At 38.0% G+C, this 27,674-nt stretch overlaps 1 protein-coding gene across 10 annotated transcripts in view; it reads right to left on the bottom strand.

The window, feature by feature from the left end:
• The window catches only part of Ccdc88a (coiled-coil domain containing 88A), a 140,694-nt gene that overhangs the window by 95,054 nt on the left and 17,966 nt on the right, over positions 1–27,674 (bottom strand). For all 10 annotated transcript variants that reach the window (XM_052199652.1, XM_052199653.1, XM_052199650.1 and 7 more), the window contains exon 3: positions 10,205–10,313. In XM_052199652.1, coding sequence (XP_052055612.1) covers positions 10,205–10,313 — 109 coding nt within the window. The remainder of the gene's footprint in view (positions 1–10,204; positions 10,314–27,674) is intronic.

Here is a 27,674-nt window from a genome sequence, read left to right as displayed (position 1 = left end):
AGCTCCTTTGTCAAAGATCAAGTGACCATAGGCATGTGGGTTCATTTCTGGGTCTTCAATTCTATTCCATTGATCTACTTGCCTGTCATTGTACCAATACCATTCAGTTTTAAACACTATTTCTCTGTAGGACTGCTTAAGGTCTGGGATACTGATTCCCCCAGAAGTTCTTTTACTGTTGAGAATAATTTTTGATATCCTGGGTTTTTTGTTATTCCAGATGAATTTGCAAATTCCCCTTTGTAACTCTATGAAAGCACAAGACCAGATGGTTTTAGTGCAGAATTCTATCAGACCTTTAAAGAAGATCTAACACCAATACTCTTCAAACTATTCCACAAAAGAAAAACAGAAGGAACACTACCCCACTTGTTCTATGAAGCCACAATTTTGCTAAGTCTAAAACCACATAAAGATCCAAAAAAGAAAGAGAACTTCAAACCAATTTCCCTTATGAATATCAATGCAAAAATACTCAATAAAATTCTTGCAAACCGAATCTAAGAACTCATCAAAACAATCATTCACCATGATCAAGTAGGCTTCATCCCAGGGATGCAGGGATGGTTCAATATATGGAAATCCATCAATGTAATCCACAACATAAACAAACTCAAAGAAAAAAACCACATGGTCATTTCATTAGATGCTGAAAAAGCATTTGAAAAAAAAAATAAAATAAAATAAAAAAAAAAAGAAAAGAAAAAGCATTTGACAAAATTCAGCATCCTTTCATGCTAAAAGTGTTGGAAAGATAGGGAATCCAAGGCCCATATCTAAACATAGTAAAAGCAATAAACAGCAAACCAGTAGCCAGCATCAAACTAAATGGAGAGAAACTTGAAGCAATCCCACTAAAATCAGGGACTAGACAAGGCTGCCCCCTCTCTCCATGCCTATTCAATATAGTACTTGAATTCCTAGCCAGAGCAATTAGACAACAAAAGGAGGTCAAAGAGATACTTTATCACTATTTGTAGATGATATGACAGTATACTTAAGTGACCCAAAAATTTCACCAGAAAACTCCTAAACCAGATAACTCCAGCAAAGTGGCTGGATATAAAATTATCTCAAATAAATCAGTGGCCTTCCTCTACTCAAAGAATAAACAGGCTGAGAAAGAAATTAGGGAAAACAACACCCTTCATAATAGTCACAAACAATATAAAATATCATGGTGTGACTCTAACTAAACAAGTGAAAGCTTGGTATGACAAGATCTTCGATTTCAGAAGATCGAAAGATCTCCCATGCTCATGGATTGGTAGGATTAATATAGTAAAAATGGCCATCTTGCTGAAAGCAATCTACAAATTCAATGCAATCCCCATCAAGATTCCAAATCGCTGGGCGGTAGTGGCATATGCCTTTAATCCCAACACTTGGGAGGCAGAGGCAGGCACATTTCTGAGTTCAAGGCCAGCCTGGTCTACAGTGTGAGTTCCAGGACAGCCAGGGCTACACAAAGAAACTCTATCTCGAAAAAACAAAAGAAACAAACAAAAAAGATTCCAAATCAATTCTTCATAGAGTTAGAAAGAGCAAATTGTGAATTCATCTGGAATAACAAAAAACCCAGGATAGCAAAAATTCTTCTCAACAATAAAAGAACTTCTGGGGGAATCACAGTCCCTGACCTCAAGTTGTATTACAGAGTAATAGTGATAAAAACTGTATGGTATTGGTACAGAGACAGGCAGGAAGATCAATGAAATAAAATGAAATAAAATTGAAAACCCAAAACTTAAGTGACCTATGTTCACTTGATCTTTGACAAAAAAGCTAAAACTATCCAGTTGAAAAAAGACAGCATTTTCCACAAATCGTGCTGGTTCCACTGGAGGTCAGCATGTAGAAGAATGCAAATTGATCCATTCGTATTTCCCTGTACAAAGCTTAAGTCCAAGTAGATCAAGAACCTCCACATAAGACCAGAGACACTGAATCTGATAGAATAGAAAGTTGGGAGAAGGCTGGAACACATGGGCACAGGGGAAACTTTCGTCAACAGAACACCAATGGCTAAGATCAAGAATTGACAAATGGGACCTGATAAAATTGCAAAGTTTCTATAAGGCAAAGGATACTGTCAATAGGACAAAATGGCAACCAACAGATTGGGAAAAGGTTGTTACCAATCCTACATCAGATAGAGGGCTAATATCCAATATACACAAAGAAAGAACTCAAGAAGTTAGACTCCAGAGAACCAAATAACTCTATTAAAAATGGGGTACAGAGAATTCTTAACTGACAAATTCTTAACTCTTACAGAGAATTCTTAACTGAGGAATACCAGATGGCTGGGAAACACCTAAAGAAATGTTCAATATCCTTCATCATCAGGGAAATGCAAATCAAAACAACCCTGAGATTCCACCTCACACCAGTAAGAATGGCCAAGATCAAAAAATCAGGGGACAGCAAATGCTGGAGAGGATGTGTAGAAAGAGGAACACTCCTCCATTGCTGGTAAACTTGTAAGCTGGGATTGTAAACTGGAAAACTACTCTGGAAATCAGTTTGGCAGTTCCTCAGAAAACTGGACATAGTACTGAGGACCCAGCTATACCACTCCCGGGCATATACCCAGAAGATGCTCCAACATGTAATAAGGACACATGCTCCACTATGTTCATAGCTGCCTTATTTATAATTATAGCCAGAAGCTGGAAAGAACCCAGATGTCCCTCAACAGAGGAATGGATACAGAAAATATGGTACATTTACACAATGAAATACTACTCAGCTATTAAAAACAATGAATTCATGAAATTCTTACGCAAATGGATGGAGCTAGAAAATATCTTCCTGAGTGAGGTAACCCAATCACAAAAGAACACACATGGTATGCACTTGCTGATAAGTACCTGTTAGCCCAAAAGCTCAGAATACCCAACTCACAGACCACAGGAAGCTCAAGTAGAAGGACGACCAAAGTGTGGATACTTTGATCCTCATTAGAAGGTGGATCGCAATACCCATGGCTCACAGCCAACCAATAGACTGAGCATGGGGTCCACAACGGAGCAGCTACAGAAAGGACCCAAGGAGCTGAAGAGGTTTGCAGCCCTGCTGGAGTAAAAATACTATGTACCAACCAGTACCCCTAGGGCTCCCAGGGACTAAGCCACCAACTAAAGAGTAGGCATGGACAGACCCATGGCTCCAGCTGCATATGTAGCAAAAGATGACCATTTCATATATCAATGAAAGGAGAGGCCATTGGTCCTGTGAAGGCTAGATTCTCTAGAACAGGGGAATGCAAGTCAGAAAATTGGGGGTGGGGAATAGGGGAAGAGGGGATGGGAGAGGGGGTTTTCAGAGGGGTAACTCGGAAAGGGGATAGCATTTGAAATGTAAATACTGCAAATATCTGAAAAAAAGCAAAAAGCAAAAAGCAAAAAGCAGGGCTCCAGGCTTCTCTCTCAGGGAGGGAAAGGCCAAAGTTAAATCTACAGGGTGGCCAGGCAGGCAGCACTGGCAGTCCTAGCCCAGCATTCCGAAGAACTCCTGTGTCAGCAATTTTGTCTGCATGGTAACCCAGTACAGGAGAAAAAAAAAATCAACTTTGCCACTCCCTACTGTTAGCCAGGGCCACACTGTTGTATATACTACTTAATTTTGCTGGAATTGTGACGATTCCAGTAACTACAGTAAAGGTTTCTAGAAATAAATTAACTTGTTTCTCTAGAGTCTTTACTATCTTGCCCTGTGGACCCAAGCAATAGCCAGTCAGCAACGATGCTTATTCATCAGCTAACCTTCTTTAGCTGACTACTTATTGGTTACTCTTAGCAATGTACAATCACAGGCGAAAAAGGGAAACTTTCAACCCCCTTCTCAGCCTTCCCCTATAATCTACTTTTCTGGCCTAAAACACTAACCTAGCTTGTTAAGTGAATAACAGGCTGATTATTAGACATCCCTCTTTTCCCAATTCCCAAACTGTATTGTCAACAATGTGAGCATCCTTTGTCTATCTTCCCTTCTCACTGACTTTTCACCTATATCTCAAAGTTCTAAGACCAGGTGCCATTTTGAAAGTGCCTATTGTTTGAGAGTGCTACTCTGAGGCCCTCAGAACAAAGAACCATCACAACCATGGGAGGCTGAAGATATCCTACCATTGTATCTAGGTGAAGGGAGGTCACTGAGAGGCATATGTGTAAAATGGATAGTTGGACTTGGTGAGAACTTTCAGCAGCCTTAGGCTCTGAATAACAGAAGCACTGGTGGCTTTGCACACTGTGATAAGTTCCCGAAGGTAACAAAGAAGACTAATTCCTGCAAGTGTGGCCACTAGAGTACTTTCCTTCCCTGCCACATGTGGTCTGCTGCCGGGCAGGACTGGGAGCTCTGGGTCCAGATGCTGTGCGTCACTTGTATTTACGTTTGCTTTCTCATGGCATTGTACCTCCTCTCCTGGTCTATGAGGGACTAGAGAAGCTAACCCAGGGCTTGTGTATGCTAGATAGACACTCCAACAACTAAGCCACATCCTCATCCCTTTACATTTTTAAATATTAATTTTAAATTTATGTGCATGTGTGTGACTACATGAATTCTGTGCAACACATGTACACAGAAGGCTATGGGAGCCAGGAGAGGATTAGCTTCCCAAAATAGGATTAGAGGCAGTGGTAAGCCAACATGGAGTTGTGACCCTCTGCAAAAACAGGAACCCCTCTTAACCTCCAAGCCAGCACTTCAGACTTGCACTGCTCAGTTTCTATAGCCTCTACCTTCTTCTTCTTCTTCTTTTTTTTTTTTTTGGATTTGGTTTTTTCGAGACAGGGTTTCTCTGTGTAGCCCTGGCTGTCCTGGAACTCACTCTGTAGACCAGGCTGGCCTGGAACTCAGAAATCCGCCTGCCTCTGCCTTCCAGAGTGCTGGGATTACAGGCGTGTGCCACCACCACCCGGCTTAACCTTTACCTTCTGTCATGTCTCATGCTGCTTTGGCTGGGGAGGCACTAATACTGTCATACAGAGTCATAAGACCTCTCAGTTCTCACTACCCACTGAAACTGAGGGACACTTTAAGCTTTGATGCAAGCATATCTAGGGTACAGAAATGAGGGGAGACATTCTCTAGAGTGAGAAAAAATGTGGAAAGCTACAGTCCACAAAGCTCAATGCAGAAAAACTTGTCAATACAGCAAGGACGGACACCTGAACTCTAGCTAGAACTGCAAGCACACACTGTAACTCACCACGCAAACCTAGCAGAGCCCAGTAAAGGCTGGCCTCGAACTCAGAAATTCACCTGCCTCTGCCTCCCGAGTGCTGGTTTAAAGGCATGCACCAATCTGCATAGTGAAACTCTAACCAACAATTTTTTTTTTAAAAGTTCATAATCAATTCATTGAATGAACTGAAAGATATAGAAAATGTAAAATGTAAAACAACACACCACTTTGGTTTAAAAACCAATCAATAACCTCAAAGAGAATTAAAACAAGCAGATGAGAAAAGGAAGGAAGCACACTCATGACCCTGACAACACAGGATGCATACAGATGGCAAACCCACCAGGGAGACAGATAACACAGCAGGGCAAGCAACAAAAATGAATCCAGAAAAGCAGACATGTGAAAAACAAACCAATGCATTTAAAAACCAATAACAACATAAATTACTACAGTGGATAGCAACACCAAATAAACAAAAATCCATCAATAAAAAGAAATATTGCATCCACATAACAAAAAACAAAAACAAAAACAAAAAAAACCAAAAAAACAAACAAAAATAAAAACAATACCAAAACTATCAAGAAATTTAGGCCACAACCAAGAAAATGAACTCCAGTGAGTATTTAAAAAGATATCAAAACACAAACTTAAGGCACAGAAAACAATTTATAGAGAGAGATACCAGAAAATTCCCGAAATCTAACACAAACATGAATATCCCAGTACAGGATCCATGAAGAACCTTTCAGACATGACCACAACAGAAATTCTCCATGATGTCAAAATGCTAAAACCACAGAAGGAAACAATTTTAACAGCTGCACGAGAAAATGCCAACTGATGAACAAAGAAAAACTCATCAGCATAACATAAGGCCTCTCAGCAGAAAAGCCTCCCTGGGCAAGGGTACAGACAACACCTTCCAAGGACTACCACTTAGCATGACTCTATCCAACAGATTTATCTCTTGAAATTAAAAGATAAGTAGAATAAATACTTAGAACAAAGTACAGCACACACTAAAACAACCCACAGCTACTGAGCCAACACTGCAGAAGACACTACACAGGGTACTTTTTAAAAAAAAGTCAAAAAGGTTTAGATTTTAGGGAAGAAAAAATTCAGAGGATAGACAAACAAATGTCAAAAACAAATAAAAATATGTCCAATTCAGTAAAATACCAAACCTCTGAGGATAAAAGAGAAAAAATTGTGTCAAACCAAAGAGGAAAACAAGAGGCAACAAGCCAGTAAATAATACAACTACATTTACATGGTCTTAATTAAATTAAAAAAGATGCATTCCAGGGCTGAGGACATAGCAGAGTGATACTGCACTTGGTCCTGGGTTCAATACACAGTATCAATACACAATATGAGCACACAAAAATAGCTTATTATATTAAGAAGAATTCTGCTCTTCTCTATCTAGAAAAAAGACTGAAAGTGAAAAGATGGAGTTAAGTGAAAACTGAGACAATCAAGAATATCAATATGAGTTAGAGAAGAAAGGACTGAAGGAGCTGAAGGGGTTTCCAACCCCATAGGAAGAATGAAAATTATCAACCAACCAGAGCTCCCAGGGTCTAAACTACCAGCCAAGGAGTACACATGGAGGGACCCATGGCTTCAGCCATATATGTAGCAGAGGATGGCCTTGTTGGGCATCAATGGGAGAAGAGGTCCTTGGTCCTGAGAAGGCTCGATGCCCCAGTATAGGGGAATGCCAGGACAGGGAAGCAGGGTCGGTTGGTGAGCAGGGGGAGGGAGGATGGAATAGGGGGTTTTCCGAGAGAAAACCAGGAAAGGGGATAAGGGGATAACATTTGAAATGTAAGTAAAATATCTAATAAAAATTATATATATATAAAAATGGGGGCTGGAGAGACGGCTCAATGGATAAGAGCACTGATTGCTCTTCCAGAGGTCCTGAGTTCAATTCCCAGCAACCATATGGTAGCTGCCTTCTTCTGTGGTGTATGAAAATAGCTAACCGATACAGATAATAAATAAATAAATAAATAAATGAATGAATGAATGAATGAATGAATGAATAAATAAGTAAGTAAGTAAAGTAAGGAAATGACTTTAGGTTGAAAGTCAATTTTATCTGATATTAGAATCACAAAGTCATTAGGGAAATGCAAATCAAAACAACCCTGAGATTTTACCTCACACCATTCAGAATGGCTAAGATTAAAAACTCAGGAGACAGCAGGTGTTGGCGAGGATATGGAGAAAGAGGAACACTCCTCAACTGCTGGTGGGGTTGCAAGATGGTACAACCACTCTGGAAATCAGTCTGGTGGTTCCTCAGAAAACTGGGCATGACACTTCTGAAGGACCCTGTTATACTACTCCTGGGCATATACCCAGAGGATTCTCCGGCATGCAATAAGGACACATGCTCCACTATGTTCATTACAGCCTTATTTATAATAGCCAGAAGCTGGAAAGAACCCAGATGTACTTTAATGGAGGAATGGATACAGAAAATGTGGTATATTTACATAATGGAATACTATTCACCAATTAAAAACAATGAATTCATGAATTTTTTTAGGCAAATGGTTGTAACTGGAAAATACCATCCTAAGTGAGGTAACCCAATCAAAAAAGAATACACATGGAATGCAGTCACTGATAAGTGGATATTAATTAGCCCAGAAACTCTGAATACTGAAGACACAATTCACATATCAAATGATTCCCAAGAAGGAAGGAAGGAGAGGGCCCTGGTCCTGGAAAGGCTCGATCCAGCATTGTAGGGGAGTACCAGGACAGAGAAGTGGGAGGGGGGTGATTGGGGAATGGGTGGAGGGAAGAGGACTTATGGGACTTACAGGGATGGGGGTGGGAAGGTGGGGGAGTAGGGGGAGTGGGGTTGGAGGGGTGGAGGGGGAACCGGGAAAGGGGAAATCTTTTGGAATATAAACAAAGACTATAGAAAATAAATTAAAAAAGAAACAATAAAGAAATCACAAAGGGAGACATCTCTGGAGATAGAAAACCTTGAAAGGAATTCAGGAGTCATAGATGCAAGCATCAACAACAGAATACAATAGAAGAAAGAAACTCAGGTGCTTAAGATAGCATAGAAACCATGGACTCAACAGTCAAAGAAAATGCAAAATGCATAAAGCTTATAACCCAAAACATCCAGGAAATCTAGGAATGAGAATGAGGAAATCCACACAATGAGAAGACCAAACCTAAGGATTATAGGCATAGAAGAGAGTGAAAATTTCCAACTTAAAGGGCCAGTAAATATCTTCAACAACATTATAGAAGAAAACTTCCCTAACCTAAAGAAAGAGATGCCCATGAACATACAAGAAGTCTACAAAACTCCAAACATACTGGACCAGACCAGAAAGTCCTGCTGGCACATAATAATCAAAACACCAAATGCGCTAAACAAAGAAAGAATATTAAAAGCAGTAAGGGGAAAGGGGCAAGTAATTTATAAAGGCAGACCTATCAGAATTACACCAAACATCTCACCAGAGCAGATGAAAGCTAGAAGATCCTGGGCAGACCTCAGACAGAACCTAAGAGAACACAAATGCCAGCCCAGACTACTATACCCAGCCAAACTCCTAATCACCATAGATGAGAAACCAAGATATTCCATAATAAAACCAAATTTACACAATTTCTTCCCACAAATTCATCCTTGCAAAGGATAATAGATATAAAACACCAACACAGGGCTGGAGAGATGGCTCAGTGGGTAAGAGCACCGACTGTTCTTCCAAAGGTCATGAGTTCAAATCCCAGCACCCATATGGTGGCTCACAACCATCTGTAAAGAGATCTGATGTCCTCTTCTGGTGCATCTGAAGACAGCTACAGTGTACTTGCATATAATAAATAAATCTTTAAAAAAACAAAACAAAACAAAACAAAAAAACCCCACCAACACAAGGAGGGAAAATACACCCTAGAAAAAGCAAGAAAGTACTCTTCTTTCAACAAACTCAAAAGAAGATATCCACACAAACATAAAAACAACATCAAAAATAGAAGGAAGCAACAATCCCTATTCTTTAATATCTCTTAACATCAATGGACTCAATTCCCCAATAAAAAGACATAGACTAATGGAAATATTTTTCATGTAAATCTTCAATTTTATCAGAAACTGTTTGTAAGTCTTCTTTCAATTAATTTAGTTATTTTTTTATGTCTACCATTTTATTTGCATTATTTTTCATGATAATCTTCAGGGTTTTTTTTTTTTGTTTGTTTGTTTGTTTGTAGTTTTCGAGACAGGGTTTCTCTGTGTTGCCCTGGCTATGCTGGAACTCACTCTGTAGACCAGGCTGGCCTCGAACTCAGAAATCCGCCTGCCTCTGCCTCCCAAGTGCTGGGATTACAGGCATGTGCCACCATGCCCAGCTTAATAATCTTCAATTTTAACATGCTTTTTAAAATATATTTCTTCTATTTTATCAGAAATGTTTTCCATGTAAATCTCTGATTTCATTACAAAATGTTTTTAATTCTACCTCCAATTAACTTAGAAAGGTTTTTATATCTATCATATTATCTATATAATTTTCTAAAAAATAGTAAATTTTAATGTGTTTTTCTATATATTTCTTGAATTTTATCAGAAATGTTTTCCATGTAGATCTTCAATTTTCCCTGAAAATGTTTATAATTCCACTTTCAATCAACTTAAGAATTATTTTTATGACAATCATTTTATTTGTATAATTTCCATGATAATCTTAATTTTTTAACATTTTTCTGTTTCTTCAATTTTATCAGAAATATTTTCCCTGTAAATCTTCAACTTTATCAGAACATGTTTATAATTACACTTTCAAAAAAATAATGCTCAACTGACATATGTATTCAACTTAAGTGTTAAAAACCATACATCAAAAATGTAATTCAAGTGGGCTAACATTCATGCAAGTCCTCAATAACGAATTTTAAAATATAAATATGTACAATGTTATTAAAATATTATTTTAAAAATAAAAGGTGACTTACCTGATAATAAAATTTTATTTGTTTCACCAAAATGGACAGATTGTGAATTCTAAGTGAAGCATCATTGTTGACTTTTTTATTTACTCGTTGACTCTCCGATTTAGGATTACTGAAAGAAATTTTGAGGGAAGAAAAACTTTTTAATTATAGAGAAACACAACTAAAAGTAAATATAACTGTTTCTTTTAAAGATTATGTAGTCATTGTGCTAATTAGTGATACATGACAACAAATTACATCTTTCTTATATATTCTGTGCTTCTAATATCAATATATCCAATATGCCTTAATTGGTATATATATCTGAAACCAAATCATCTGTAACTGTTTTTCTGTTACTTTTTAATTCCTGGAAGAAGTAGCCACCTAATTCCATCCTCTCAAAATAAATCCACGTATACAAAGAAGTCAAAATACAGGCTATTAACCCAAGTGGCTATTTATCCTCACTCAGTAATGTGGATTCTATTCTTTAGGAAATAACCCAGAAAAACTTTAAAGAAAAAAATGAATGAAGTAGATGACAAAGTTGGAACCTTTATTTTGTGTAAATTTTTTTAATTAAAACAAAACAATATATATTTTAAAGAAAAATAGTAGAAAAGCAGAGTTAAAAATGAGAAACTGAAAAGTGGGACTAGGCCTGGAGAGATGGCTTAGTAGTCAGGAGTACTGACTATAGTCTTCCAAAGAACTGGGATTTGATTCCCAGCACCCAGTGATAGCTCACAACTGTAATTCCAGTCCCAGAAATGTCAACTTCTGGCCTCTGCCAAGCACCAGAACATACATGGTACACCCATACACATAAAAAAAAAATGGTTGGGTTAGAGTAGAAGATTATGGCCAGAACAGAACTTATAAGCTAGTTTATTAGGTGAGTAAGACAACCTAAAGAAAGATACTGATCACTCATTGAAAGGCAGAGTCTAAATACAAGATTTTGGGACGAAATATAATGGTCCTGGCACTGGGGAACTGGGTGACTCCACAGCCTTCTGTGCCCAGCATGCCAGGAGAGAGTGATCTCCAAGCAGCACTTTCACTTCTGAGCATGGAGGTAAGGTCTCCACCTTCTCTCTGGAGGGGAAGAGCTAGGAGCACACAGGGCATAAGATCAGTGGAGCAGCTGGGACAGAAGTCTTCAGGCTGCCATTTGCTCCAGGGAGCCAGGTGGCTCCACAGCCTTCTGTGCACAGCCCCTGCCAGAAGAGAGTACAGACACAGGCTTACAGGCCCACAAGAGGGACAGGCTCCAGCCAGAGACAGCAAGACCAACTAACACCAGAGATATCCAGATGGTGAAAGGCAAGCACAAGAACCCCACCAACAGAAACCAAAGCTACTTGGCAACATCAGAACTGAGTTCTCCCACCACAGCAAGTCTTGGAAACCCCAACACACCGGAAAAGCAAGAGTTGGATTTAAAATCGTATCTCATGATGCTGATAGAGGGCTTCAAGAAGGACTTGAATAACTCCCTTAAAGAAATACAGGAGAACATCAGTCAACAGGTAAAAGCTCTTAAAGAAGAAACATAAAAATCCCTTAAAGAATTACAGGACAACACACACAATCAAGTGAAGGAACTGAAGAAAATCATCCAGGATCTAAAAGTGGAAGTAGAAACAATAAAGAAATCACAAAGGGAGACAACTCTGGAGATAGAAAACCTTGGAAAGAATTCAGGAGTCATAGATGCAAGCATCCACAACAGAATACAAGAGATAGAAGAAAGAATCTCAGGGGATGAAGTTGCCATAGAAAACACTGACTTAACAGTCAAAGAAAATGCAAAATGCAAAATGCATAAAGCTTGTAACTCAAAGCATCCAGGAAATCCAGGACACAAGAAGAACAAACCTAAGGATTATAGGTATAGAAGAGAGTGAGGATTTATATCTTAAAAAGCCAGTAAATATCTTCAACAACATTACAGAAGAAAACTTCCCTAACCTAAAGAAAGAGATGCCCATGAACATATAAGAAGCCTACAGACCTCCAAACATACTGGACCAGACCAGAAAGTCCTGCTGGCACATAATCAAAACACCAAATGTGCTAAACAAAGAAAGAATATTAAAAGCAGTAAGGGAAAAGGAGCAAGTAACTTATAAAGGCAGACCTATCAGAATTACACCAAACATCTCACCAGAGCAGATGAAAGCTAGAAGATCCTGGGCAAACCTCATACAGAACCTAAGAGAACACAAATGCCAGCCCAGACTACTATACCCAGCCAAACTCCTAATCACCATAGATGGAGAAACCAAGATATTCCATAATAAAACCAAATTTACACAATATCTTCCCACAAATTCATCCCTGCAAAGGATAACAGATAAAAAAACACCAGCACAAGGAAGGAAAATACACCCTAGAAAAAGCAAGAAAGTACTCTTCTTTCAACAAACTCAAAAGAAGATATCCACACAAACATAAAAACAACATCAAAAATAGAAGGAAGCAACAATCCCTAATCTTTAATATCTCTTAACATCAATGGACTCAATTCCCCAATAAAAAGACATAGACTAATGGAAATATTTTTCATGTAAATCTTCAATTTTATCAGAAATTGTTTGTAATTCCTCTTTTAATTAATAATTTTTTATGTCTGCCATTTTATCTGCATTATTTTTCATGATAATCTTCAATTTTAACAGGTTTTTCTATATATTTCTTCTATTTTATCACAAATATTTTCTATGTAAATCTCTAATTATATCACAAAATGTTTTTAATTCCACCTTCAATTAATTTAGAAAGGTTTTTTATATCTACCATTTTATCTGAGTTTCCATGAAATAGTCAATTTAACATATTTTTCTATATATTTTTTCAATTTTATCAGAACTATTTTCCATGCAAATCTTCAATTTTTACCTGAAAATGTATATAATTCCACTTTCATTCAACTTGGAATTATTTTTATGTCTACCATTTTATCTGTATAATTTTCCATAATAATATTCAATTTTAACATGTTTTTCTATACACTTCTTCAATTTTACATGGAAATATTTTCCATGCAAATCTTCAACTTTATTGTTGAAAATGTTTATAATTCCACTTTCAATCAACTTAGGAATACTTTTATGCCTATCATTATTATAGCTATATAAAAATTTCCATGTTAATCTTCAATTTTAACATGTTTTTCTACATTTTTCTATAATTTTATCAGAAATATTTACCACATAAAACTTCAATTCTATCATGTGTTTCTTTCATAGAATCTTTCAATTCTATCATAATATGTTTCCCTTTTCAGTTAATTTAACAATGTTTTTCATGTGTACCATTTTACTCTTTAATTTTTAATCAAAATTGTCAATTTTAATGTTTTTCTATATATCTCTTCTATATTATCAGAAATATTTTCATGTAAATCCTCAAATTTATCAGAAAATGTTTTTACTTCCTTTTTCTTTTTTATGTCAACTTTTAATGGTTATTTTATTTATTTACATTTCTTTTTTATTAGATATATCCTTTTTTTATATTTCAAATGTTGTCCCCATTCCTGGTTCCCCCCATCCCCTGAAAATCCCATAATCCATCTTTCCTTCCCCAATCACCCTCCCCAGCTTCTCTGTCCTGGTATTCCTCTACAATTCTGCATCAAGTCTTTCCGGGACCAAGGGCCTCTCCTCCCTTTGGTGTCTAACAAGACCATACACCACTGCCTATGTATCTAGAGCCATGGGTAACTGAAGGTGTGCTCTTTGGTTGATGGTTTTGTCCCAGGGAGCTCTGGGAATACTAGGTGACTCATATTATTGTTCCTCCTGTGGTGCCGCAACCCCCCTGCAACACATTGGGTCCTTTCTCTAACTCCTTCATTGGGGACCCTGTGCTCAGTTCAATGGCTGGCTGAGGGTGGCCCCTCTGTATTTCTCATGCACTAGGAAAGCCTCCCAGGTGACAGCTACATCCAGCTCCAGTCAGCAAGCACTTGTGGGCACACAGCAAGCACAGTCTGAGTTTTGTAACTGTATACAGGATGGATTCCTGGGTGGGGTAGTCTCTGGATAGTCCTTCCCTCAGAGTCTGCTCCACCAGTTGTCTCTCTCTGTATCTTTGAGTGATACAGAGAGTGAGTGCATATCATGATTGATCTTTTGAGACTTGGTTACCTCACTTAGGATGATGTTCTCTAGCTCCATCCATTTGTCTAAGAATTTCATGAATTCATTGTTTTTAATGGCTGAATAGTACTTCATCTCGTGTATGTGTGTGTGTGTGTGTGTGTGTATGTGTGTGTGTATGTATATGTATACCAGATTTTTCTGTATCCATTCCTCCACTGAGGGACATCTGGGTATTTTCCAGCTTCTGGCTATAATAAATAGGGATAATATGAACATAGTAGAGCATGTGTCCTTATTACATGCTGGAGAATCCTCTGGGTATATGCCCAGGAGTGGTATAGCAGGGTCCTTTGGTAGTATTATGCCTAGTTTTAGACTTATTTCCAGAGTGGTTGTACCAGCTTGCAATCCCACCAGCAGTGGAGCAGTATTCCTCTATCTCCACATCCTCAACAGCACTTACCGAGTTTTTGATCTTAGCCATTCTGACAGGTGTGAGGTGAAATCTCAGGGTTGTTTTGCTTTGCATTTCCCTGATGAATAAGGATGTTGAATGTTTCTTTAGGTGCTTCTCATCCATTCAATATTCCTCAGGTGAGAATTCCCTGTTTAGCTCTGTACCCCATTTTTTAATAGGGTTATTTGGCTCTCTGGAGTCTAACTTCTTGAGTTCTTTGTATATATTGGCTATTAGTCCTCTGTCGGATGTAGGGTTGGTAAAGATCTTTTCCCAGTTTGTTGGTTGCCGTTTTGCCCTTTTGACAGTGTCCTTTGCCTTACAAAAACTTTGTAATTTAAAAAGATGCCATTTGTCAATTTTTGATCTTAGAACATAGACTATTGGTGTTTTGATGTGTTCTTGGATTTGGTTTGCCAGAATTTTATTGAGTATTTTTGCATCGATATTCATAAGGGAAATTGTTCTGAATTCTCTTTCTTTGTGGGATTTTGTGTGGTTTTGGTATCAGCATAATTATGGCTTCATAGAACGAGTGGAGTAGTGCTCCTTCTGTTTCTATTTTGTGGAATAGTTTGAAGAGTATTGGTGTTTAGTTCTGCTTTGAAGGTCTGATAAAATTCTGCACTAAAACCATCTGGTCCTGTGCTTTTTCTGATTGGGAGACTTTCTTTTTTTTTTTGTTTTTGTTTTTGTTTTTTGTTTTTTTTTTTGTTTTTTGTTTTTTTAATTTATTGATATATTTATTTACATTTCAAATGATTTCCCCTTTTCTGGACCCCCACTCCCCAAAAGTCCCATCAGTCCCCTTCCCTCCCCCTGTTTTCCCACCCAACCCTTCCCACTTCCCTGTTCTGATTTTGTTCTATACTGCTTCACTGAGTCTTTCCAGAACAAGGGGCCACTCCTCCGTTCTTGTACCTCAATTGATATGTGGATTATGTTTTGGGTATTCCAGTTTTCTAGGTTAATATCCACTTATTAGTGAGTGCATACCATGATTTATCTTTTGAGTCTGGGTTACCTCACTTAGTATGATGTTCTCCAGCTCCATCCATTTGCCTAAGAACTTCATGAATTCATTGTTTCTAATGGCTGAATAGTACTCCATTGTGTAGATATACCACATTTTTTGCATCCACTCTTCTGTTGAGGGATACCTGGGTTCTTTCCAACTTCTGGCAATTATAAATAGGGCTGCTATGAACATAGTAGAACATGTATCCTTATTCCATTACATGCTGGGGAATCTTTTGGGTATATGCCCAGGAGTGGTATAGCAGGATCTTCTGGAAGTGAGGTGCCCAGTTTTCAGAGGAACCGCCAGACTGATTTCCAGAGTGGTTGTACCAATTTGCAACCCCACCAGCAGTGGAGGAGTGTTCCTCTTTCTCCACATCCTCGCCAACACCTGCTGTCCCCTGAATTTTTAATCTTAGCCATTCTGACTGGTGTAAGGTGAAATCTCAGGGTTGTTTTGATTTGCATTTCCCTAATGACTAATGAAGTTGAGCATTTTTTAAGATGTTTCTCCGCCATCCGAAATTCTTCAGGTGAGAATTCTTTGTTTAACTCTGTACCCCATTTTTTAATAGGGTTGTTTGGTTTTCTGGAGTCTAACTTCTTGAGTTCTTTATATATATTGGATATTAGCCCTCTATCTGAATTGCACTGTCGCCACCGCCGCCGCCGCCGCTGCCACTCCTGGGAGACTTTCAATGATCATTTCTATTTCTTTAGGGTTTATGGGACTGTTTAGATGGGCTAGCTGATCCTGATTTAATTTGGTATTTGGAATGTGTCTAGGAAATTGTCCATTTCCTCCAGATTTTCCAGTTGTGTTGAGTATAGACTTTTGTAGTAGGGTCTGATGATTTTTTGAATTTCCTCAGTTTCTGTTGTTATAACTCCCTTTTCATTTCTGATTCTGTTAATTTGAATATTGTCTCTGTGCCCCCTGTTTAGTGTGGCTAATGATTTATCCATCTTGTTGATTTTCTCAAAGAACCAGCTCCTGGTTTGGTTGATTCTTTGTATAGCTCTTTTTATTTCTACTTGGTTGATTTCAGCCCTGAGTTTGATGATTTCCTGCCTTCTACTCCTCTTTGGTATATTTGCTTCTTTCTGTTCTAGAGCTTTCAGGTGTGCTGTTAAACTTGTAGTATATGCTCTCTCCAGCTTCTTTTTGGAGGCAATCAGAGGTATGAGTTTTCCTCTTCATACTACTTTTATTGTTTCCCAAATTTATACAATATCTGTCTACAAATCCAGCCCTACAAAGGATTAACTGATGGAGGATGCCAATAGAAGGAGGCAACTACACCCTAGAAAAAGCAAGACAGTAGTCTTCTTTTAACAAACCCCCCAAAAGATAACCACTCAAACATAAAAATAACATCAAAAATAACAGGAAGCAACAATCCCTAATCCTTAATATCTCTTAACATCAATGGGCTCAATTCCCTAATAAAAAGATATAGACTAACAGACTGGATACGTAAATAGGACCCAACATTTTGCTGCATACAGGAAATGCATTTCAGTGTCAAAAACAAACATTATCTCAGAGTAGAAGGCAGGAAAACAGTTTTCCAAGCAAATGGTCCCAGGAAACAAGCTGGAGTAGCCATTCTAATATCCAATAAAATAGACTGTCAACCAAAAGTCATAAAAAAAGACAGGGAAGGACACTTCATATTCATCAAGGGAAAAAAATCCATCAAGAAGAACTCTCAATTCTGAATGTCAATGATTCAAATACAAGGGCACCCTCATTCGTAAAACAAACTACTAAAGCTTAAAGCATACATTGCACCTCATACAATAATTGTGGGTGACTTCAACACCCCACTCTCCCCAATGGACAGATCAGGGAAACACAAGCTAAAGAGAGACACAGTGAAACTAACAGAAGTTTTGGACCAAATGGATTTAATAGATATCTATAGAACTTTTCACCCTAAATCAAAAAAATGTTCCTTCTCAGCACCTCATGGAGCCTTCTCCAAAACTGACCATATAATTGGTCACAAAACAGACCTCAACAGATAAAAGAAGATCGAACTAATCCCATGCCTCCTATCAGATCACTATGGAATAAGGGTGGTCTTCAATAGCAACAAAACAACAGAAAGCTCACATACACATGGAAGCTGAATAATGCTCTACTCAATGATACCTTGGTCAGGGAAGAAATAAGGAAAGAAATGAAAGACTTTTTAGAATTTAATGAAAATGAAGGCACAACATAACTAAACTTATGGAACACAATGAAAGCAGTGCTTAAGAATTTCATGAATTCATTGTTTCTAATGGCTGAATAGTACTCCATTGTGTAGATATACCACATTTTTTGCATCCACTCTTCTGTTGAGGGATACCTGGGTTCTTTCCAGCATCTGGCAACTACAAATAGGGCTGCTATGAACATAGTAGAACATGTATCCTTATTACATGGTGGGGAGTCTTCTGGGTATATGCCCAGGAGTGGTATAGCAGGATCTTCTGGAAGTAAGGTGCCCAGTTTTCGGAGGAACCGCCAGACTGATTTCCAGAGTGGTTGTACCAATTTGCAACCCCACCAGCAGTGGAGGAGTGTTCCTCTTTCTCCACACCCTCTCCAACACCTGCTGTCTCCTGAATTTTTAATCTTAGCCATTCTGACTGGTGTAAGATGAAATCTTAGGGTTGTTTTGATTTGCATTTCCCTAATGACTAATGAAGTTGAGCATTTTTTAAGATGCTTCTCCGCCATCCGAAGTTCTTCAGGTGAGAATTCTTTGTTTAACTCTGTAGCCCATTTTTTAATAGGGTTGTTTGGTTTTCTGGAGTCTAACTTCTTGAGTTCTTTATATATATTGGATATTAGCCCTCTATCTGATGTAGGATTGGTGAATGGATGGAGCTAGAGAATATCATACTAAGTGAGGTAACCCAGACTCAAAAGGTGAATCATGGTATGCACTCACTAATAAGTGGATATTAACCTAGAAAACTGGAATACCCAAAACATAATCCACACATCAAATGAGGTACAAGAAGAAAGGAGGAGTGGCCCCTGGTTCTGGAAAGACTCAGTGAAACAGTATTCAGCAAAACCAGAACGGGGAAGTGGGAAGGGGTGGGTGGGAGGACAGGGGAAGAGAAGGGGGCTTGCGGGACTTTCGGGGAGTGGGGGGGGGCTAGAAAAGGGGAAATCATTTGAAATGTAAATAAATTATATCGAATAAAAAAAACAAAAAAAAACAAAAAAAAATAATAAAAAACAGAAAAAAAAAAAAAAGAAAGCAGTGCTAAGAGGAAAACTCATAGTTCTGAGTGCCTCCAAAATGAAGTTGGAGAGAGCATACACTAGAAGCTTAACAGTATACCTGAAAGCTTTAGAACAGAAAGAAGCTAATACACTCAAGAGGAGTAGATGACAGGAAATCATCAAACTTGGGGCTGAAATCAACCAAGTAGGAACAACAACAACAACAACAACAACAAATACAAAGAATCAACCAAACCAGGAGCTGGTTCTTTGAGAAAGTCAACAAGATAGATAAACCCTTAGCCACAAGATAGATAAACCAGAGGCCACAGAGACAGTATCCAAATTAACAAAATCAGAAATGAAAAGGGAGATATGACAACAGAAACTGAGGAAATTCAAAAAATCATCAGATCTTACTACAAAAGCCTAGAGTCAACACAACTGGAAAATCTGGACGAAATGGAAAATTTCCTAGACAAACCAACTATCAAAGTTAAATCAGGATCAGATAGACCATCTAAACAGTCCTATAACCCCTAAAGAAATAAAAGTAGCCATTGACAGTTTCCCAACCAAAAAAAAAAAAAAAAACCACAGGACCAGATGGTTTTAGTGCAGAATTCTATCATACTTTCAAAGCAGACCTAACACTAATACTCTTCAAACTATTCCACAAAATAGAAACAGAAGGAACACTACCCAACTCTTTCTATGACGCCACAATTATGCTGATACCAAAACCATACAACCACCAGAGAAAGAAAGAACACTTCAGAACAATTTCCCTTATGAATATTGAATCAAAAATACTTAGTAGAATTCTTTCAAACCAAATCCAAGAATACATCAAAACAATCATTCACCATGTTCGAGTAGGCTTCATCCCAGGGATGCAGGGATGGTACAATATACAGAAACCCATCAATGTAATACACTATATAAACAAACTAAAAGAATAAAAACCACATGGTCATTTCCTTAGATGCTGAAAAAGCATTTGACAAAATTTAGCATCCCTTCATGCTAACAGTCTTGGAAAGATCAGAAATTCAAGGCCCATACCTAAACATAGTGAAAGCATTATACAGCAAACCAGTAGCCAACATCGAACTAAATGGAGAGAAACTTGAAGCAATCCCACTAAAATCAGGGACTAGACAAGGCTGCCCTCTCTCTCCATATATATTCAGTATAGTACTTGAGCAATTAGGTGACAAAAGGAGGTCAAAGGGATACAAATTGGAAAAGAAGAAGTCAAATTATCACTATTTGCAGATGATATGATAGTGTACTTAAGCGACCCAAAAAACTCCACCAGAGAACTACTACAGCTGATAAACAACTTCAGCAAAGTGGCCGGATATAAAATTAACTCAAACAAATCAGTGGCCTTCCTATACTCAAAGGATAAACAGACTGAGAAAGAAATTAGGGAAATGACACCCTTCATAATTGCCACAAACAGTATAAAATATTTTGGTGTGACTCTAACCAAACAAGTGAAAGATCTGTATGACAAGAACTTCAAGTCTCTGAAGGAGGAAATCAGAAGATGGAAACATCTTCCATGCTCGTGGATTGGCAAGATTAATATAGCAAAAATAGCCATCTTGCCAAAAGCATTATACAGATTCAATGCAATCCCCCTCAAAATCCCAAGTCAATTCTTCATAGGGTTAGAGAGAGCAATTCTCAAATTCATCTGGAATAACAAAAGACCCAGGACAGTGAAACCTATTCTCAACAGTAAAAGAACTTCTGGGGGAATCAGTATCCTGGATCTCAAGCAGTACTACAGAGCATTAGTGTTAAAACCTGCATTCTATTGCTACAGTAACAGGCAGGTAGATCAATGGAACAGAATTGAAGACCCAGAAATGAACTCACATGCCTATGGTCACTTGGTCTTTGATAAAGGAGCTAAATCCATCCAGTGGAAAAATGATAGCCTTTTCAACAAATGGTGTTGGTTCATCTGGCAGCTAGCAAGCCAAAATATGCAAATTGATCCATTCTTATTTCCTTGTACTAAGCTCAAGTCCAAGTGGATCAATGACCTCCACATAAAACCAGACATACTGAAACTAATAGCAAAGAAACTGGGGAAGAGCCTTGAGCAAATGGGCATAGGGGAAATTTTCCACAGAACACCAATAGCTTATGCTCTAAGATCAAGAATCAACAATGGGACCTCAAAAACTGCAAAGCTTCTTTAAGGCAAAGGATACTGTCAATAGGACAAAAGGGCAACCAACAAATTAGAAAAAGAGCTTCACCAACCTTACATCCCACAGAGGGCTAATATCCAAGATATACAAAGAACTCAAGAAGTTAGATTCCAGAGAATCAACTAACCCTATTAAAAAATGGGGTACGGAGCTAAACAAAGAATTCTCACCTGAGGAATATTGAATGGCTGAGAAGCACCTAAAGAAATGTTCAACATCCTCAGTCATCAGGGAAATACAAACCAAAACAACCCTGAGATTTTACCTCACACCTGTCAGAATGGCTAAGATCAAAAATTCAGGAGACACCAGGTGCTGGCGAGGTTGTGGAGAAAAAGGAACACTCCTCAACTGCTGATGGGGTTACAAGCTGGTACCACTGGTACAAGTGGTACAACCACTCTGGAAATCAGTCTGGCAGTTCCTCATAAAACTGGGCATGATACTACAGGAGGACCCTGTTATACCACTCCAGGGCATACACCCAGAGGATTCTCCAGCATGTAATTAGGACACATGCTCCACTATGTTCATAGCAATGCTATTTATAATAGGCAGAAGCTGGAAAATATCCAGATGTCCCTCAGCGGAGGAATGGATACAGAAAATGTGGTATATTTACACAATGAAATACTAAGCTATTAAAAACAATGAATTCATGAAATTCTTAGTCAAATGAGTGGAACTGGAAAATATCATCCTAAGTGAGGTAACCCAATCACAAAAGAACACACATAGTATTTACTCACTGATATGTGGATATTAGCCCAGAAGCTCAGAATACCCAAGATACAATTCACATATTAAATGATGCCCAAGAAGAAGTAAGGAGAGTTCCCTGGTCCTGGAAAGGCTGGATGCAGCAGTGTAGGGGAATACCAGGACAGGGAAGTGGGAGGGACTTGACTGGGGAATGGGGGAGGGGGGTTGGTGGGGGAGAAGAGGGGTTATGGGACTTTCAGGGAGGAGGGAACTTGGAACGGGAAAGCATTTGAAATATAAATAAAGAATATATCTAATAAAAAAGTCAAATTCATGCTGATCCAATGCTCTCTGTGTGCAATGAACATACATGGTACACAAATACACACACAAGCGAAATACTCAGACATAAAATAAAAATAAATATTTTTTAGAAGCGGAAAAACAAGCCAATGAAAGTAAGCATAGATGTGACTTTCTTTGCAAAGCTGCAGCCAACTGACACCTAGCGACACCAAGCTGCGCGTGCCAGCAGAGTCAGCAGTAAGTACCAGGAAATGGTCCTCCAGGCACCATGAGAACCACTTCACACTACAGATACAGTTACAGGTGAGACATGGGCTGCATATACGGAAACTGCTGAGGCAGTGGCAGCTGTGGAGACAGACATGTGGCCCTAGAGCCTCAAGCAGAGCTTCTCAAATTGTCTAGGAAAAATGCCTCAGAAAAGGCAACTTCCTGTTCGCCAGTCACTATCACTTGCCTGAATAAGCTACCAACAGTTCAGGGTATGGTGTGAAGTGTGGTACAGCAGCAGCAAGGGAAGTGACCTCTCAATAACAAACAGAAATGTAGGCGAGCAAGCATTTCATACTATTTCTGAGTTTCAGTCATGAAATAAAATAAAACTTGTGAAAAATATTTCTCAGAACACCAAAGACAAGGTTATAATTTGCAAGCAGGGATCTTAGACAGGGAGATTCTGACAAAAGTAAAATTTGATCACAGAAATCCCTCTCATATGCATGGACATGCTTACTTAACTTGCTTGCATTACTGCAAACAGCAGCCTCTCCACCCCCACCCCCCCACACATGTAGAGAATTTGATGAAAAAGTCAAGTCCATGGGGGGAAAACCATCACCTAATTAGGAAGGGATGAAGACTAAGATTACAATAACTTCTATTTCTCTTCATTACTCTTAAAAAGCAAACAAACAAACAAACACTGTAGTGGGTAGTAATAAAGACTACTACCTGCCAGGCCTCTGCACCACTCCTTCCAAGTACTCAGCCAAGTATGACTCAAACTTGAATAGTTAACCAAAAACACCAGAAATACATCTCAAGCCCTCTGGATAGCCACGGCTCCCTCTCTGCTCTATTATTTGTCTGGCCCCAGGCTTCCTTTCTCTCTCTAACTTCCCTTAGCTCCTCCTCCTCGCTCTCCTCCAATCACTGGCCTCTCTTGCCTCAATGTGGATGGATAGGAAAGGAAATATCTTGCAACACAACTCGTTTTTATTTTGTTGTTGTTTTGAGACAGAGTTTCTCTGTGTAACATCCCTGGCTGCTTCACTCCGTAGAGCAAGCTGGCCTTAAATGCAGAGGTGTCAGCCTTCCCTGCCTCCTGGCGCCGCGGGGCCAAGGTGTGTGCCACCACTGCTCAGCTTCAGTTTACTTTTTAAACACTCACTGCTGTACTTTGTTAGGTCCGGTTTTAACTTGAATCTTGTATGAGAAGGCATTTATTTCTGTAACTGTCTCTTCAACTACTGTACAAAACTTTCTTTACTACTTCTCACACCTACAATTCAAATATTTTCATTCTAATTTTTTCTTTATACTCTCTTTTCTATACTTCCCATTCCCCCTTTTCACTAGGAAAAACGTTGATACAGATGCTCAAAAATAAAATAAAGTGAGGCCCAGAATAACTTCTCTACAAGTTCACAACTCAACACTAGATATCAAAGTAAGGTTGCTGAAATAAGAAAAAAAATTTCAAATTCCCAATTTAAAAAGAGATTACTGAGTGCCTGAAGAGAGGTGTTCAGCAGTTAAGTGTACTTGATGCTTTTACAGAGAACCCTAGTTTGGTTCCCAGCACCCATAGGAATGACTAACAACCATCTGTAACTCACTTTCTGGGAACCCAACGCCTTCTTCTAACCTCTGTGAGGACCAGCCATAGACATGGTGTGTATTCATACACATAGGTAAACTACTCCCACACAAATGCAAACACACAGACCCACATAAGGGGTGGGGAGGTGAATACACTGATGACTCAAATAAAGTAACAAAGCAAGTGAATGAAGTAAGGAAATCAGTTTAGGAAACCCTTCTCAACAAGTACGTCCACTTTTATATCTTTTTATGCATGCTTGCCTTGAGTCTTAGAGGAGAATTTGAATAATGTTGAGTGTTTGAGATTAGATGCATTTTGCATTATGAGATGACCATGTGCCACTGGGTGCATAAGGAAGAATATTATGGTTTTAGTCCCAAGTGTTTTCCCCCCAGCTCATGTTTTGAACACATAATTCCCAGCTAATTACGTCATTTTGGGAGGTTCTGAAAACTTTGGGAGGTGAAACATGCCTGGAGAACTCTATCAGTGGGGGCAGGTCCTTTCATATATATTATACCTGGTTTATTTTTCTGCTTTAACATATAAAAAGCTATCATCCATAACATACCCCCAGTGCCACAATGAACATGGGACCAAACATTGACAGAATGCTCAGAAACCATAAATTAAGAGAAACCTTTTCATCCTTGAGTATCCTGGTCTCAGAATAAAGAAAAGTAATTAATGCATGAGGTAGTAGAATATCACTATATATACAATCAAATTTTGTGTAATGTTCTTTAGCAATTCAGCTAAATTGATTCTTACACACTGTCTACTAGTCAATCTTCTTAAAGGTTCCTAAAGGAAATTTGTAGCTTTTCTATATTGATAGCCAATTACCTCAACACTATTTATTAATTAGTGATATACCCAACTCCCACATATAGGTCTAATTTTGAAATCTAGTCTGATCCTTCTCCTTTTAGTATGTTATTGCCATGTCCAGTATGGCTTCCAGGATAGATCTAACTGGGGGCAGGGAAACAAGAAGATAATGGGTAAAAGACAGTCAGACAGACAGACAAGAGAACTTGGTTGGTTCTCTGGGTTCTCAACTAGAGAAAGCTCAACACGCCAGCTCAGATGGAACGTATTACAGAGGTGGGGTTATTGCATACAGCAGAACAAGAAGGTAGAGTTATTACATACAGATAAACAAGGCAGGGTTTAGCTGCTCTTGATAAGAGCAGTCTCTGTAGGAAGTCTTTAGGGCATAGACATCCAAGGGGAGAAAACCATGGAAGACATTTTCTGCATACACTGTCAACATCTACACTTAGACGAGAGGCTTTGTCATTCCTCCATGGTCTGAGGCTCTAGGGTCCTTGAAATGGCCAGCTCTTATCAATAACACACATTTAACCATGACTTTTCTTTGTCAGGGCCTGCTCCAATTCTTACATGTTAATATGGAGAATTATACTGCTACATTTCCTAAAACAGATATTCAAAATCTCGAGAATATACATTCTCTCAGGTCTAAGACATAGTATAATAATTATTCCCTGATTTGAAACATAATTTTATCCTATATTTTTCTGACCCTAAATCTTCTTGACAGAAACAAAGTATCTTATTAACATTTTATTTTTAGGAGATAGCATAATTCTAGACACAAAGATTGTGGGATAAATAAAAATAAGTAACCACTGACTACACAAGGGTTTAATTTTTGTTTGTTTGTTTTCATTTTTTTGAGACAGGGTTTGTGAGAACTAGCTCTGTAGACCAGGATGGCCTCAAACTCAGAAATCTGCCTGCCTCTGTCTCCCAAGTGCTAGGATTAAAAGTGTGCCCCCCCCCCCCACACACACATCCCACACAGGGTTTTCTATCTTTTTTTTTAATAGTTGCTTTTTTAAAACCAATGAATAATTTGTCGTTCTTTAATCTACTTGGCAACCTACAATAGTCATTCCCACTCAAGCTTGTGTCTCACACAGAGTAATTGTTGAAGACAGTTATTCCACTGAATAACAAGATTCCTAAACCACAGTTACGGCATCTGCAAAGGAAATACTGAATAGTGCTAAGACAGGCTAAACCTTAACTGTGACTGATTCATGCTTACTACAAGGGAAACAATGAACAGCCAAACGGCCCAAGGCAAATGAGAATTTAAATAGAAGAGCTGTTAAGTCTCTGAAGTAAAAATACCAATAAGAACTAGTTGTTTATAAAAAATAATGGTGCTTTGTCACAAAAGTCAGATTACATATCATAGCAAACAAATACAAACAGAAAAATGATCAGGAAGTCACTGGTAAAATCACAGAAATCTGGAGGGGAATATTGTTCTGTGTGTTCAATTCCAAAACATTTTCAGTCAGTAAGTTAAAAAAGAAAAGAAAAGAAGATTCTTTAAATACCTACTATACTGGTCATTATTACTTAGTGTATAAAAGTGTATTTTTAATTAGGAAACAAACCTGGTAACAAAATGTTTAAATACACCTATGGTAAACAGACACACAACACAAATTTTATTTGAAATCATAAGCATTCAGAGTAAATACAGTAGCTCTCTAGCCCACCTTCCATCTTTCATATAAATTTGTATTATATATTTGAAGCCTTTTATACATTTCTTATCTGTTTATATTTATACATTGGCATTGTTTAGAACTAGAAACTTTTATTGATACCTAGATATAATATAAATCAGAAAGCTGAATTCCAAACTTATAATCTGCTTAGATCTACTAAGTTTGTTTAGTTTATTTTCTCTTGGTTTTGTCTTTTACAAAATCATTTAGGAAAACAAAAGGCCAATGGGAAGGTTCCATCAATGTTATCTATAAAGCCCAAGTAAATAATAAATCACTGTCTATCGTATTATTAGAGTTCTTCCAATTCTGTTTCACAGTAAGCAGTTAAGCTAATGATGATGTACTTGCTTTTTCCTGCTAGTTCATCACAGTGATGCTTTATTATGAATATACGTACTTAAATCTAGCAATAAAGTTTCAATATCACCACTGAAAATGTACAGATGTTAAAATATTGTACATACTTAGCATATAATCCCATATACATTATAGTATAATTCTGAACATGACAAACATTTACCCAGATCTCAAAGTTTGAAACTTCTTTTTAAATTTTATGCCTGGCACTTTATACATGGAATCTCAACATTCTTTTGCTCTTCTAAGATTTTGCACCTATTTATACCTTCAGCTCTGGTATGAGTAAAACTTTTTAAGAACTTACATTGAACATAACTTTTAGGTTTTAAGGTTTTTGTTTTTTGTTTTGTTTTTTTAATTAGCTTCTGAGCAAAACTGTTTTTTAACAATCGTGATAATTCTAGATATCCATAAGGGGAATTGTTTCTTTGACATATGATCTCACTATGTAGCCCAAGCTAGCTTCAAACTCCGAATCCTCCCACCGCGGCCTCCTGAGTATTCAGAGTCTCACCATCCCTAATACTGTATTTAATATGTTAATGATATGACATAAAAGTTACTTTAGAAACTAGAGGGAAAATGAAAACAACAACTTAAGCTAGAAAATGATAAAAAGGGGGGGAAGGATGAAGGGAAATTACTTTAATACTTAATATTAACCTTTAGGGATCTTCAAGAAATGGGA

Source organism: Apodemus sylvaticus, chromosome 11 (genome assembly GCF_947179515.1).
Source record: "Apodemus sylvaticus chromosome 11, mApoSyl1.1, whole genome shotgun sequence".
NCBI classification, from domain to species: domain Eukaryota; kingdom Metazoa; phylum Chordata; class Mammalia; order Rodentia; family Muridae; genus Apodemus; species Apodemus sylvaticus.
This window is presented reverse-complemented; position numbering and strand designations above follow the sequence as displayed.